Source organism: Strongylocentrotus purpuratus, unplaced genomic scaffold (assembly GCF_000002235.5).
Source record: "Strongylocentrotus purpuratus isolate Spur 01 unplaced genomic scaffold, Spur_5.0 spur5_scaffold_13, whole genome shotgun sequence".
Lineage (NCBI taxonomy): Eukaryota > Metazoa > Echinodermata > Echinoidea > Camarodonta > Strongylocentrotidae > Strongylocentrotus > Strongylocentrotus purpuratus.
Genome location: NW_022145598.1, coordinates 11264386 through 11279443, shown reverse-complemented (window position 1 = coordinate 11279443; position 15058 = coordinate 11264386). Strand labels below are relative to the sequence as shown.

Here is a 15058-nt window from a genome sequence, read left to right as displayed (position 1 = left end):
TTAACCAAACTGAGAGCGAAACATATCTTAATTGCATAGAAGAGCAATGTATTCGTAAACAAACAAACAAACAAATATATACAGGCCATACAACCAATGAACACTTAGCGGGTCAGTATTTTTGTTTTTAAAGGGGAGGACAATACGGTTCGTTTCAGGAACTCCTATAGATATTAGATAACGAAAACAAACATTGACTTTTTATAAAGTATCTCTCTCTTTTTTCTATTTTTTTTTTCTCTCTCTCTCTCTCTCTCTCTCTCTCTCTCTCTCTCTCTCTCTCTCTCTCTCTCTCTCTATCCGTCTATCTAACTATCTATCTATCGCTCTTTTATTTCCCCTATCTCAGCCCCCCCCCCCAAGTCTCCCTCACTCTTTCTTTACCTCTTGCATACTTATTCCAGTCGTCTACAACCTTTGTTTTCTCACTTCTCTCTATCTCTCTCTTCCCCCCCCCCCCTCTCTCTCTCTCTCTCTCTCTCTCTCTCTCCCTTCCTCTTTCTCTCTCTCTGCAATTATTAATATGTAGTCTTTGCAGAATTTGGATTAAAATTGTAGATATTTATTTCAAATATATATATATATATATATATCTATATATATATATATATTTATTTCATATGTATATACAATATTCTATAGCTTTCGAGGTAATCAATAGTGAAAAAATGAAAATAATTTATTTATTTACAAAAAGTCAACGTGACCGCCAGCAATCTTTTAAAAAACAAATACATGTAATGATGTACAGTAAACGTATATCGACAAACAAGCGCGTTCATGCCGTTAATGGTATATACCCGTTGCATATGTTGTGTATTAGGATAAAGTGGTATTAATACATATTAATTATTCCTAAAAACCTTTCGATACAATTAATCAAATAAACAGACAAATCCAATACGATTATAAAGTATTTATAAATAAGTGAAATATATATGAAACATTCAAAACAATTTATAATATTGTCTGCTGGTACTATCAGATATTTCAACCATAAATTATTTAACTTTTAAAGTAGAATAAAATAAATGAAAATAATACTTTACACGGTATTGACACTTTTAATGCACAACTATTTAGTTTGTACATTAAAAAGTCATCGGGGTATGAGGAATAAACAATTATCACAGTTAAGTGAAGCAAATTCAGCCATCATATTGACTGAATATTTTGTAAGTACGCTGCTTGTAACTCTTATGTTCCTGTACCTTATGGCCTGGTACTAGCCATTCACAAAACCCTCTGAATGGGGGGGGGGGGTGCGGCTAACAATGTTAAAAACCAATGTTATATGTACAGCCTTTTCGAAATCAAAAGAGTATATTGCTTATTTTTACGGAAGTTTCAGAATAAACCATCGTTTCGCTGAGTTCCTGAAATACATTATAAAAGCACTTACTAGGTTCTGGGCACTTTTAGAATTGTCAAGATATTGTATTCCAAAACTCCCAAAACATCGCATCATTATTTCGGCAAAGTTCGGAAAATCGTATTAAAATAATTTTCAGTGAATGACCCTGGCTCACATTAATAATGATAATAATAATAGGCATTTCTATAGCGCCATCTATCTAAAAAATTCTATTCCGAGGCTATTATAACCCCCGCTTTAGCATAGCTGCCATTACAGCGCTCCAGCTTTCAAGGAATTAACCCTGCTAGGTACCCATTTACTTCACCTGGGTTGAGTGTGGCGAAGGTAGATCAATGTCTTGCCAAAGGACATTAGTGCCGCGGCGGGACTTGAACCACGGACCTTGTGATCGACAGTCCGGCGACGTATCCACTCGACCAAAAACTTCTACATTGGGCATCTTGGAGTGAAATCCTGTTCAAAATATTTTCCTAATCATCTGTTTAGAAGCATTTTCTATGAACGATCCCTGGTCCACATTCGTCGTACTCCTGCTTGCTGATCCACATGTCCTGAAAGGTGGAGAGAGAAGCCAAGATGGAGCCCCCGATCCACACGGAGTACTTCCTTTCAGGAGGAGCTATAATCTTGATCTTCATGGAGGGTGGAGTCAGGGCGGAGAGCTCCTTGTGCATCCTGTCCGCGAATCCCGGAAACATGGTGGAGCCACCAGACAACACCGTATTGGCGTAAAGGTCCTTGCGGATATCTATATCGCATTTATTGACACTGTTGTAGACTGTCTCATGAATTCCGGCCATCTCGTGGCCTAGGAAAGACGGTTGGAAAAGACACTCTGGAGCACGGAATCGCTCGTTGCCGACGGTGATGACCTGACCGTCGGGGAGCTCGTAGCTCTTCTCGAGTGACGATGACGACGCAGCGGTTTTCATCTCCTGGTCGAAGTCGAGAGCGACGTAGCACAGCTTCTCTTTGATGTCGCGGACTATTTCTCGTTCGGCTGTTGGTTGAGAGGTGAAAAAGACGAACACGTTTAGAACCGAGGCAAAATTGTTATTATGAGGTTATCATGGTCATCTTCATACTCGAATAGCTCGTGAATGATTGTCAAGTGCCTATACAAAATGACACAACATACAACTATACTACAAACACGATGCATAATTTTTTTTATTTTTTTTTTTATGACAAAATTATTCGTAAAAATTAATGATGCTAATAAGCTAATCAAGTACGAATTATCATACTGAATTTCATAGGCGAATCTATTTCCGAGATTTTAGAAAATGGAAGGGCAAATCCGATTGGTTTTCAAGGGGGTGGCCAGTTGTAGCCAGTTGTTCGGTGCCACTAATCAGTTCATCGAATTGTCTTAAATTTACAGTTCATTAAATAATGTAATTGCAAGTAAGATCCCTTTTAGGGGAGGGGTGTATTTTGCCCGTCATTCCTCTACGCTTTGCAATTGCTAAAACCTCTTCCAAATAACTAATACAAAGACATTTTTGTGTAACTTACCGGAAGTGACCATTCGAGTTCCTCGTTCAGCGAGAACCCCCATCAAAGAATGCGTAAGATCACGCCCAGCAAGATCAAGACGATGAATGGCATGCGGGAGGGCGTATCCTTCATAGATCGGCACTACATGGGAGACGCCATCACCAGCATCAAAGACGGTTCCGGTTGTCCGACCTGAGGCGTAGAGGGACATGACAGCTTGGATAGCTACGTAGAAAGCTGGAGTATTGAAGGTCTCAAACATTATCTGTAGGTGGAAAGAAATGAAGCTCATTGAAAAAAAAGTTTTCATTTCATTTTTTTTCCACATGAGATCTTTCCAGATAGATATAGCAGCTTTCGTGATGACATATTTTTTTTTTAATCATATGACCGAGAAAGCAAGTCATAACAGAAAACGAGAGAGAAAATGAGAGAGAAAAGAGGGGGGGGTGGGAACTGCATGAGGTACAACAACAACAACAACAACAATAAAGATGAGGTGTAAACGGTCATAGAAAATAATCATAATACAATTTGAAAGTTTAATCGAGTGTGAACAAGAGAAAGAGATTCCTCGGAAAGTTTTCCTTTATAGATAAAGAGGAGTTCGTCTTAATTAAAAATTAATCAGCTACAGCATGTGACCGAGAAAAAAAGACATAACAGAGACCGAGAGAGAGAGAGAGGGGAAATGGATCATTACCTGTGTCATCTTTTCTCTGTTTGCCTTGGGATTCATCGGAGCCTCAGTGCAGAGTATCGGGTGTTCTTCGGGGGCGACACGGAGCTCGTTGTAGAAGGTGTGATGCCAGATCTTCTCCATATCGTCCCAGTTTGTGACGATACCGTGTTCGATCGGGTAGTTGAGCTTTAGAATTCCTCTCTTGCTTTGGGCCTCGTCGCCGACGTAGCTGTCTTTCGAACCCATGCCAACCATGACCATCTGGGGGAAATATGAGAAAGAAAAATGACTGTCACATTCTTTTTTACTTTTTAATTTGAATTTCATTTAGTTCCATTATTAAGCTCTGGGCCCCGTCTTATACACAATTGATATCAATCGCAACCATGTAAGTACATAAGAGATAGGAGACTGCAAACTGGCGATTGATTGGGGGACTTGCGATTGATTTGGATCAATCGTAACTCTTCGTAAGACGGGGCCCTAGTGTAAATTATTTATTGTGATTAAAAAATAGAGGATACAAGTATAACATAAGGATATACCAGGCATATGCGTTCAAAACCAGGATATGGGGCTTAAAGGTAATACAAAGTTTTGGGAAATTTTGAAAATTGGCTGAATAGTGATTCTTTACAATTTTGATATATTTTGATGCCCCTGTGGATGTATTATAAGCACTAGAAAATTTAGCCTCTAAAACACTTCTGCTTTTGAGACAAATTGAATATCAAAATTTACCGGTGCTCCCGGTAAATTTTGATAAATTTGAAATAGCGCTTACAGCCATACAATGGTAGCTGCGACCATGAAAATCTCAGAATATGTAGTTGTGATATATAATTTCCAACGGGAATAGCCAATCGGTCGATTTTAGTCAAGAAACATTGTTTTATGGCTTAATTAATATCTCGACCTTGAGAGGGAGCTATACATCTTAAAGAGTATATTATTTACAATTGTATAACTTTAGACTCGATTTCAACGGCGACAACGATCACTTAATATTGTCGGATCGCATATGCTTCCAATATGTTCATTTGAACCAAATTCATGACCTTATACCAAAACTTTGTATTACCTTTAAGGCTTCAACCATCCCGCGTCCCCACCCCATGAAAACGTTGAAAATATAAATATTCGGGAAATCGGTATCTTATATTTGGGCACCAATGTGCTACAATTTGTAGTTAACATTGAGAAATGCATACCCTTTCTAGTGTATTTTAAGGATTAAAACAGTATTTTTTTACAGGAATATTGGATTACTCGCTTCGCTCGTGCGTAACATTTAGAAACAAGACAATTCGGGCAAGATCTGCAACCCCCTGGCGAAAAGTACAGTTCTCCTTGAAAATTATTGAAATGGTTAGAAGAAGGACAAATTCTTTTTCTTCACTTTATTGGAAAGGCAATATTTCACCCTTTAAAAAAAGTGATTCAAAGAAATAAAACAATTTTTATCATTCCTAGTCTTACCTGATGTTTAGGTCTACCGACGACAGATGAGAAGACAGCTCGTGGTGCATCGTCGCCTGCGAAGCCAGCCTTACACATACCCGATCCGTTGTCAACGACCAGGGCTGCAACGTCATCTTCGTAGGTGGCCATCTTGGTTTTTGGTGTTGTTGTTGGGTTCAACTTTGAGAGTCGTACGTAAAATCTGCGTTTGGAACAGATAATGTTGTTTGTTGTTGGGTTCAACTTTGAGAGTCGTACGTCAAATCTGCGTTTGGAACAGATAATGTTATTTGTTGTTGGGTTCAACTTTGAGAGTCGTACAGCAAATCTGCGTATGGAACATATAATGTTTTGATTTTTGCCCCTAGTGTCATATATATCTATATATGTTCACCATGTATTACATATTATGTAGAAAAATAAAATAATAATAATAATAAATTTATATAGCGCAGCTTTTATACAAGATGCATTCAGCTGCGCTGGTTAAGAGCTCCTTTTTTTTTTAGTAAATTCTACAAAATAGGATCTCTCAATTGAACAAGTATGTTTTTAATTTGGATTTGAAGACATTAAGAGATGGATTGCTTTGTATGTCTATGGGCAAGCTATTCCATAGTGTGGGGGCAGCAATAGCAAAAGCACGATCCCCGAGAGTTATTTTAGTTTACCATGGGGAATCTGGAACAATAAGGCCAAACAAAAAATCATTTGGTTGTCCTCGACCGCCCGCTCGTCATTTTCGGGCCGCTCGTATTTTTTTTTTTTTTCTTTAAATCTATTTTTTGTTGTTGGGGGGAGCAACATTTTAAATGCCTAAAATACCATTTTATGCATTTGCAAGGATCAAAATGCGTCCCGATGCCAGTTTGGTCTTTTCAGTACGCAATTCTGTATTATTTATTAAACTTGCCATTTTTATTTTTCTATTTCAAAATGCCGTTAATTCAAATCAGGTTCTGAGCATTCTTAAACTCATTTTAAAGCCCATCTGTACTAGTTTATAGGAGGGATTAGACCACCCTGCAAGGTCACTTAACAGGTGGTTATCTCATATAATCAGCTCTCAGTTAACATAAGATAAAGAGGATCATGGGGGAGCAATGGTCACCGATTAGAGGGCGCAAGTAGCTATAAGTAGTACAATGGAGATTTAAAAGGTGCTGTATTTCAAAGCCAAAAATACTTTCTGTGTTGGTCTTGATATTCATTGTACATTAAACTATTCTTTTACCATATTAAAGTGTTTTATAGACTTTGTTTGTTTAATTGCTTGACATCCCAATGTTTTTTTTTTCATGGAAAAAAAAATTATTACAAAAAAAAATTAAAATGGGGGGGGGGGAATTCAAAAAAAGACACACAAAAATAGGTTAAAGAAAATTCGCCCGCCCGCTCCTAGTCTAAAAAAGCAGTCGAGGACAACCAAATTATTGTTTTTTTTTTGGCCTTATTGTCTATGGAACTGCGCAGACTACGACTATGGGACTGGACTTTGAGTTGGAGTAATCCTGTTGACCCAAATGTTCATTGAGGCAAACAGTACACAAAAGCTACACAGTGAGGTACATACATCATGGAGATCTCTTCTTATATCTCCATGCATACATGTACAGTAATGCACAGATGTGTACAGGGAACATGCATGGATTCTTATAAATTGTACTAGTTACCGACAGCAATAAAAAAAAAGTAACATTTAAAAACATATGAAATCATCACATATAAGGCCATGTAAAAAAGAAATATACATGTTTAGCGTCCCCGCCCGCTTCCTTTTTTGGGGCCGCCTCCTATTTTTCTTTTTCTTTTTTTGAAATTTGTTGAAATTTGTTGATTTTTTTTTTTTTTTTTTTTTAAAGAAAAAAAAACATGAAAAACACTGCTAAAATGGATCTATTTCTGATTTTTAAAACAAAATTTAAATAATGTCGGCGGCCATCTTGAAAAATAGCCCGACTGTCAGGGAAAATGTACCGAGCGGCCATTTTGGGCGGCCATTTTGAGAGAGAAAAAAAAGAAAAAAAAGGACCTCCTCCTTCCTATTTTTCGAAAAAACAGGACGCTAAACATTTTTTTTTTAATTTGGCCTAAAACTTACAATTTGACCAGCTGATGCCATGTAACACAATCATATTATAGTAATAGTACAAAAGATCAAATACAGCAAAATCAAGTAACTAAGAGCTCCTTCCTGGGGAGCAGCATAAGCATGTACATGTAAATGCTCGTGCGCTCAGCCCAATCAGGGTGTTTAAATAGGATTACAAAACAACAAAGTGATTCATAGTTTCCGACTCATGCAATAGAAAGTAATTTTGAATAACTGATAACACAAACTTGCTTGAATAGTTTTAGAATTATAAAGAACCAATTAAATATGAAACAATCAATTAAGGAGAATTATAAATGGGATTAAAGGTAAAAAACAGTTTTGGAAACGCCCCCCTCTCAAAAAATAAAATGAAAGCTCTTATTACCAATCATGTGAAAGAATATGTTTTGACTAATACGTGATAATACAAGATTTGCCGAGAAACCGCCTACTAATTGATATATTTGGTAAATTATTATATCTATTTGGACCTGATAGATATCGCGCCCGTTTCGTGCACGTGTCGCGTATTCCTATATACATCTTTCTGTGTACAGTGCTTGTAACTTTACCAAGACTGGGCCAAATTTCTTCTTATTTTGATGATTCCAGAACCTTGCAGTACACACCAATACTTATATGCTAGATGATCAACCTGTTCTTAACTAATTGATTCCACAACGTTTCTTTCACAATGAAATCGCATGACCAGAACTGGTCTTTATCTTTAGAGAAAATTAATGATCTTACCTGCCAGTAGCTCGTAGTATATTTAATACCTTTAGGGTTATCAAAAATTCAAGACGAATATTGATATGCGAAATATGATGTACATGTAGGTTTCTTGCAAACCGAAGTAGATAGCAAATTTTGTGAGTTTGTTGGTAATAATTCTTCTCGGCTTGTCAAGATTGTTAGAAGAATGCAGATGCACCTGTAAGTTTCTGTGAGGGGTTGAACCGTCGAGTTCTGATGAAAATGGGAGACTTGCTGAGCCCTTTTATACATTTAGGAACAATCCCACTCCCCTCTGAGATATTAGCTAATAGTCCGAAAAAGGGATAATGTATTACTCACTGGGCGGTCACTTTGTATAGTATATAAATAACAGCACGGGCTGTTAAATAAACATGAGGTGATGCGCGCGCATGCATAAAGTTCGGACTGCGAACTAAATTTGTATGACACATCGCGATTGTACAAAGTCCAAAGATAAAAAGGGGTATAGACAATACTTGCATGAAGCACGTCTCTTCGTGTATGCAAATTCAGTGATATTTATTATGTAATTCTCATGAATTATGGGTTTCAAATATCAGCACACTCTTATAATATGTCCATATTAAAAATGCGCATATTCGCACGCAGCAAGTCGAATAGTTAAACGTTAGAAGCTATTTACGGCGAAAATTGGCAATGACGATTGGACAAATATAATTAGTCGGGTGGTTATCAGTGTATTATATTGTGCAAATTTTCGGAGAACTTGACTTCTATATGTGGGAATAATAACACTAGGAGAGTATTGTTGTAGCGAATGGGAGTGAGAATCCCATGTTTAGACCTCGCATTCATAAATCGCCTATATGGATAACTTATTATTTACTTGTTTATTTTTATGTTTTATTTTCTCTCTCTCTCTCACTCTCTCTCCCTCTCTCTTTCTCTCTAATTACCCGCTCCCTCCCCTTATCAAAGTTGCGTGCCTCTCCTTATCCCTCTCCCCAATATTTCTCTATATCGCCCTTTCTTTCTTCTCTCCCTTCCTCTCTCTCTCTCTCTCTCTCTCTCTCACTTTCTCCCTCTCTCTCTCTCTCACTTTTCTCCTCTCTCTCTCTCTCTCTCTCTCTCTCTCTCTCTCTCTCTCTCCAATTACCCCCTCCCTTTCTCTCTCCTTCTCCCTCTCTTTTTTTTTTAATCTTTATCTATATCTCTATCTCTTTGTCTCTCAATTTCTTTCCCTTCTCCCCTTCTCTCTTTCATCCGTCTCCCCTTCTCTCTTTCTTTATCCTCTCATCTCTCTTCTTTTCCCTATTTTCTGGTTCTCTCCACGCTATTCGCCCCACTCTTTCGCTTTTCTCATTTTCCTCTCTGACTCTTTTTCTTTTGACTCCAAAAGATCTCGAAGATGAAAAATTAAAAAAAAATGAAAGCAGAAGATAACGAAGGTAAATACGGCACAAATTAAATTTAGAATGGGTAAAATGAAATATTGGAAAGAAAAGTATTGAGAGTTTGAAAATGATGGGGAACAGATTTTTTTTTTTTAAATCATGGCAAGGATGATTTAGACATACTCCAGAGGAATAGAAAACTGTGAATAGTACGACTCACAAAAGTAGGCAAAAGTTTAAACGTTAAAGTAAGAAAAAAAAAGGCCGGAAGTTTTGTTCTTTACTCTATCGATAACAAATGCTATTTCAGCTAATATCTGAACCCTATCCTTAAAAAAAAGGCCATGGTTTGAAGATTTGTTGATGTTTTTGTTTTACATGGCACACGATGCGTCAGTTTGTTTGATAACAGATTTAATTGTATGGTAGGGTAGTCATTTTGTAAGTTCAAAGAAATCGCAAAAATATATATAGATTATATCTTGTTCAAAAAGCGTACCATACTGTCAAGTTTTACCTAGGCTACTGTTGAACAAAAAAGTTTAAATGAGTCATTAAGAGTTAACAAAATAAGGTCCACCAAAAGTAAACACTTGCACCTCATTACCATATGGGTATTCCCCTTGTTGATGGTCAACAGTTGCTGTCTTATATAATAGACCCGTCCTGTGCTCACGCGAGTGCTGTATGCGTAATTAGTCATCTTTAGAATCGGGGGAATACCCTAAACCAGCAAATGCAGTGCATTACCCGTTGAAGAATTTAGTCTCAATTTACAGACCTATTTGCACTTATGAAAGTCCCAAAATTATCCATCAATATCTCCACAATATTTTGAAGATACTGATTTTTAAATTAAATTAACAGTGCAAATGTAAATTCAAAGGTAGATTTATTTTCGGATATATTATTGGGGACAACTTATCTTGAATGAATCAACTTGAATCAACGTGAAACACTTGAAATAGTAAACGTAAGCGAAATATCGTAGGGCTTTATTAAATCTCCTCCCAATCTGAAGGCATAACAAACAACGACAGTAGCATGATGACACGTAGCATTATTTTTTCGTCATTATAATTAACGACATCACCAAATAAAAAACATACATACTCTCTCGCTCTCTCTCTCTCTCTCTCTCTCTCTCTCTCTCTCGTCTCACTGTATGAAATCGTTGAAACTAATGCGACTTAGAGTCTTAGATGAAATGTGTGAGCGCATAAAATAAACTCATTTGCTATTTAAAGTCTGTTTCTAAGACTACTTATTCTTGTTCGTTGCGGGGGATATTACAATAGCGGAGGGTAGTAGGGCAATATACCACTGACCAGTGCAATATACACTGTTTATTATGCAAATCGTTTTGTGTTTATCGACTGTTCCAGTCGGCCACCACGTAGAGGGCCAGTGTAATGCGAACTTACTATTCTGCGATGAACTTAGGATTTGTGAGGTGAAACTTTTTATATCTCAAAGTACCGGCACTAAGACTACAAAAAGGTTGACAAACGCTGAATCAGATATAGATAATAGATAAGAAGCCCTACATGTAGAAACGACTGGCAAAATAAGCAAAATTGATGAATATGTTGATCGCCCCATTGCACAGCGAACAATGTACACAACGATGACAATGTACAACCCCAATGTAAACACTAGACAGAGAATAGTCTTAGCCAAAGCCTGCATAAATTTATTATTGAAGTCTGCGTTTATCATACCCTAAAATAGTGAAGCTTATTAGTGTTATTTTAATTGTTATCGCAAAATGCTGTTGTTATATTCAATTTGGTCTCGGAGGTACATGTATAACATTAAAAGTCCGATGTTTTTGCTAAAGTTATCTGTTTCAATAATCGTTATATAAATAGTCTTTAGAAATCAATGGTATTTGCAATAAATGTGGGGAAATAAATTGTTCCCATCAAAAAGACATGAAACTAAACATTTTCTTGTTATAATATACAATTAATTTGGTGTATTTATAATGTAACAATACGGAAGTACTGATCAAAGCATCTATCAACTTCATTCATTTTTGGAATAAATCGGATGTGTTATAAAGCTTCTGACCATTTTTATAAAAAATTCTTGAAAACTGATGAAAATATTGATTCTAATGTTCAGAGATCTTTCATTTCAATATTAATATATCTATGTTTACTGTTTAGTACAAGGTTTACCGGAAAACACTCCCGAATTATCTTTATCGGAATCTTTAGCAGGAAAAAGGGGTTACGTCGTAAGTACAAGGGGTCTGTAAATTAGAACTATCTCTTCACTCTTCCTATTTTTACGTAACGCGCTCCATACTGGTATAGGGGTATTCCCCGTTTTCATGATGACTCATAATACGCGTACTGCCTAACACTTAGTAGGCCCACAACGCGCATGACAAGGGTTTGTAAGACAGTTAATCATCATAAAAGGGGGTTTACCATATGCTAATGAGGTTCGAGGTTTGACTTTTGGTAGACTTCTCTTAATCACGTTTAGTGAGTCATTTAAACTTTGTTTTTTCAACAATAGTCTAGGTCAAACCGAAAAGTACAATACGGCTATTGAACAATTTTTTTTTTTAAATATAAACTTACGAGATACAGAATGACTTACCCTATTAAGCAAATAAATCTTTTAACAAACAAAATGATTAGATTAAAGTAAATGATACATCGATTGTCATCTAGAACGAATCTTTTAAAACTATTAGTGAATTTGTTTATACATTCATTTATTTATTTATTTTGGGGTAAGGTAGAGTTATCAGCCGGAAATGAATTTCTTATCAAAATAATAAAGAACAAAGCTTCCGGCTTTTTTCTTATACCAACTCAACTTTGGCTTACTTTTGTGACTCGCAATATTCCCAGTTGGTCTATTCCTCTGGCATGTCTGCCTTAGGTCGAATTCATCGATTCTATGATGTTTTCATAATATATTCCTTCAACTCATATTTTCAAACTTTTCGTTTATATTTTATTTTCTTTAAAATTGTTACTTAATTTCCACCTGGGTGAATATAATATGTCGCATCAATTCTTGTTGATCTTCTTCTGTATTAATAGTTATTATTTGTATATCTTTTCTTGTGTAGGATATTATTGGGGGTATACTATGTCCCATTTGCAGGCCCTACAAATGAAAAGGTTAATTTCCAACGGCATATGAAAAATAATACTAATTTAGAACTTCCATCAAAAGAAAAGGGCTTGAAAATGTCTTTTTGTGGGAAAATAACGACCGTTAGTTGTTCAATTGAATTTAGCGAGCGCGATCGTTTAATCAAATAGTCTGATTTTCAGACCCTTGTACCGAATGGTCGCACGTTTTGTGCCGCGCAAAGATTCAATCAGTTGAATCTGGCCATGTCAAGAATTAAGTTATTGATATAGACAAATGCCCATGTAACCTTAACTTCTCATTTTATGTACATGTATTTTATTACCAAAGAAAACAAAAGAATTCAGTCAGTCACTCAATAGTGTCTGACATTTAAGCCTAGAAAGTAAATGGACACTGCCAACGTTTACTTTTGACAGAAAGGACATAGCCTTTTTACGCGAAATAATCATGACTCCTGCTAAGTTCTACATACTTTGATGTTGGCTGCAAAAGGGATACACTACCTTTAATGGCATTAAAAATGAATTAAAGCAAAATGAAAGACATAATAGAGAGAGTGAGCATCATGGGAGAAAGTGAGGAAGCAGGACGGAGAGTGTAAACACGCACGAGAGAGAGAAAGAGAGAGCGAGAGAGAGAGAGAGAGAGAGAGAGAAAGAGAGGGAGAAGGGAGAGAGAGAAAGATAGAGAGAGAGAAAGAAAGAGAGAGAGAGATGGAGGGGGGCTGAGATAGATGAAGATAAATGAAACCAATCGAAGGCAGGCGCGGGGGGGGGGGGGGGAGTAGAAAGTGACAAATATAAATTATACTAAATTATATACATCCATGTAAGGGTTGTACTAGTATACCAACTTCAAACGCTCATTACCAGGATAAAACATCGTAGTCTAAATTGAGTTGTGATAATAACGATTTACTTCGAGACAACCAAGCACAAAATCGTTCTAAAATGTTCATTATGCAGCATCTGTTGACGGACGAAATCACCGTATACACAAACTAACAAAATTCTACTGCAAACCAAACACCACATAGTCGCCTATTTCGACTATTCCAGGCGGCCAACACTTGACAAATCATAAACGATCACTAAAATATGTCTTATTGGTAAATTATGTTTAAAAAATGGTCAATAATATTTCTTTTTTATGTACAGTTCAATAAATAACAAGCTTGTGAGAGGTGAAAATAATTTGTGAGCATTATCATTGTTATTATGCATGGCTCTTCAAATGGCTCAAAATTAATTCTGAATATGACAAGTAACAGTTTAAAAATGGGGGCCGATTTTTATGTCTGATGTTTGTGTAGTCCTATCAAAGAGTAATATCTCTTTGGTCCCATGTACATCCTTCTGTGTTAAGTACCTGTTACTTTTAATCAAGACTGGGCCAAATTTATTTTCATATTGATGATTCCAGAACCTTGCAGTACATACCAAATACTTATATGTTACATGATCAACTTTTCCTGATTGATGCCACACCGTTTCTTTCACAATGCAAACGCATGACCAGAACTCAACTTTTTCTTAAAGGGGAAGTCCACCCTGAAATTAAGTTAGTTTTAATAGGAGTAGAAAAATGAGAGAAACAAGTCAGTGAAAGTTTGAGCAAATTCCGATTAAAAATAAGGAAGTTAGGATTTTTGAAGTTGTGATCAATCAAACACAAATTGGCAACTCTATGACGTATCATGCGAGCTCAACTTCCATTTGCTCAGTACTAAAAAAATCTAAAATTTTCATTTTCCCTCAAGAAAAATTTCAACCATACATGCACCCTAAATATAATAATTGCAAATATGTTTCTATACTCCCCCTGCAAGGAACAAATATATATCCCGTCATCAATAACGAAGAAAACATGATTTTATGGAATATTATGCACAAAGCAAATGAAGGAGAGCTCGTATGATAAGTCACAGAGTTGCCAATTTGTATTTGATTGATCACAACTTCAATAATTCATAATTTTCTTATTTTCATTCAGAATTTGCTCAAACTTTCACTCACCTGATTTTCTTATTATTCTGCCTCTATCGAAACAAACTTATTTTGGGGGTGGACTTTCCCTTTAAAGAAGTGTTCTTTTCCCACTCTGTGTCTGTTTTGTTTGATTTTGTTGTGTTGTGTTGTGTTGTGTTTTTTTTTTTTTTTTTGGGGGGGGGGGTTCTTTCTTTTTTCGATCCCCCTCACCTCTCTCTGCCCTTCTCCTTGCCCTCTTTCTATCCCACTCTTTTTTTTCTTTTTCTCCCTCTTTCATAACTTTCCTTCGCCCTACTCTCTCTCTCTCTCTCTCTCTCTCTCTCACTCTCTCCCTCCCTCCCTCCCCTCTCTCTCTCTCTCTCTCTCTCTCTCTCTCTCTCTCTCTCTCTCTCTCTTTGTGCAGTAGAATATAAGGAGTCTTTGCAGAATCTGGATTGAAATTGTAAATATTCATTTATATATATATATATACATGTATATATGAATACAATATTCGAGCTTTCGAGGTAATCAATAGTGAAAGAATAAAAATAATTCATTTATACCTGTATAAAGTCAACCTGAAGGCCAGTAATCTTTAGATATATAGTAAAAAAAAAAATAAAAAAAATTAATCTATCGACACACCAGCGCGTTTATTCATGACGTTGGTGGTATATACACTTTTCATGTATTGTGTATTAGAATGAAGAGGGCTTTAATTGTTATTAATAAATA

At 36.3% G+C, this 15058-nt stretch overlaps 1 protein-coding gene across 1 annotated transcript; it reads right to left on the bottom strand.

Moving 5' to 3' along the window:
• Nucleotides 1–624: 624 nt before the first annotated feature.
• Nucleotides 625–8135, bottom strand: LOC590297 (actin CyI, cytoplasmic). Its single transcript, XM_030982903.1, has 5 exons — nt 7867–8135; nt 5040–5223; nt 3582–3821; nt 2897–3143; nt 625–2378 (listed from the first exon to the last, which is right to left on the bottom strand). Exons 2-5 carry the CDS (start codon nt 5169–5171, stop codon nt 1861–1863), a joined length of 1137 nt encoding a protein of 378 aa, XP_030838763.1. The 5' UTR covers nt 5172–5223; nt 7867–8135; the 3' UTR covers nt 625–1860.
• Nucleotides 8136–15058: the final 6923 nt, after the last annotated feature.

Excerpts from the sequence above, each read along its gene's own strand:
- LOC590297 (XM_030982903.1), bottom strand. The coding sequence starts at position 5,171 with ATGGCCACCTACGAAGATGACGTTGCAGCCCTGGTCGTTGACAACGGA. Across the intron at positions 3,822-5,039 it reads TCGGTAGACCTAAACATCAG|ATGGTCATGGTTGGCATGGG; the intron begins GTAAGACTAGGA and ends TATTTCCCCCAG. Across the intron at positions 2,379-2,896 it reads AACTCGAATGGTCACTTCCG|CCGAACGAGAAATAGTCCGC; the intron begins GTAAGTTACACA and ends CTCAACCAACAG.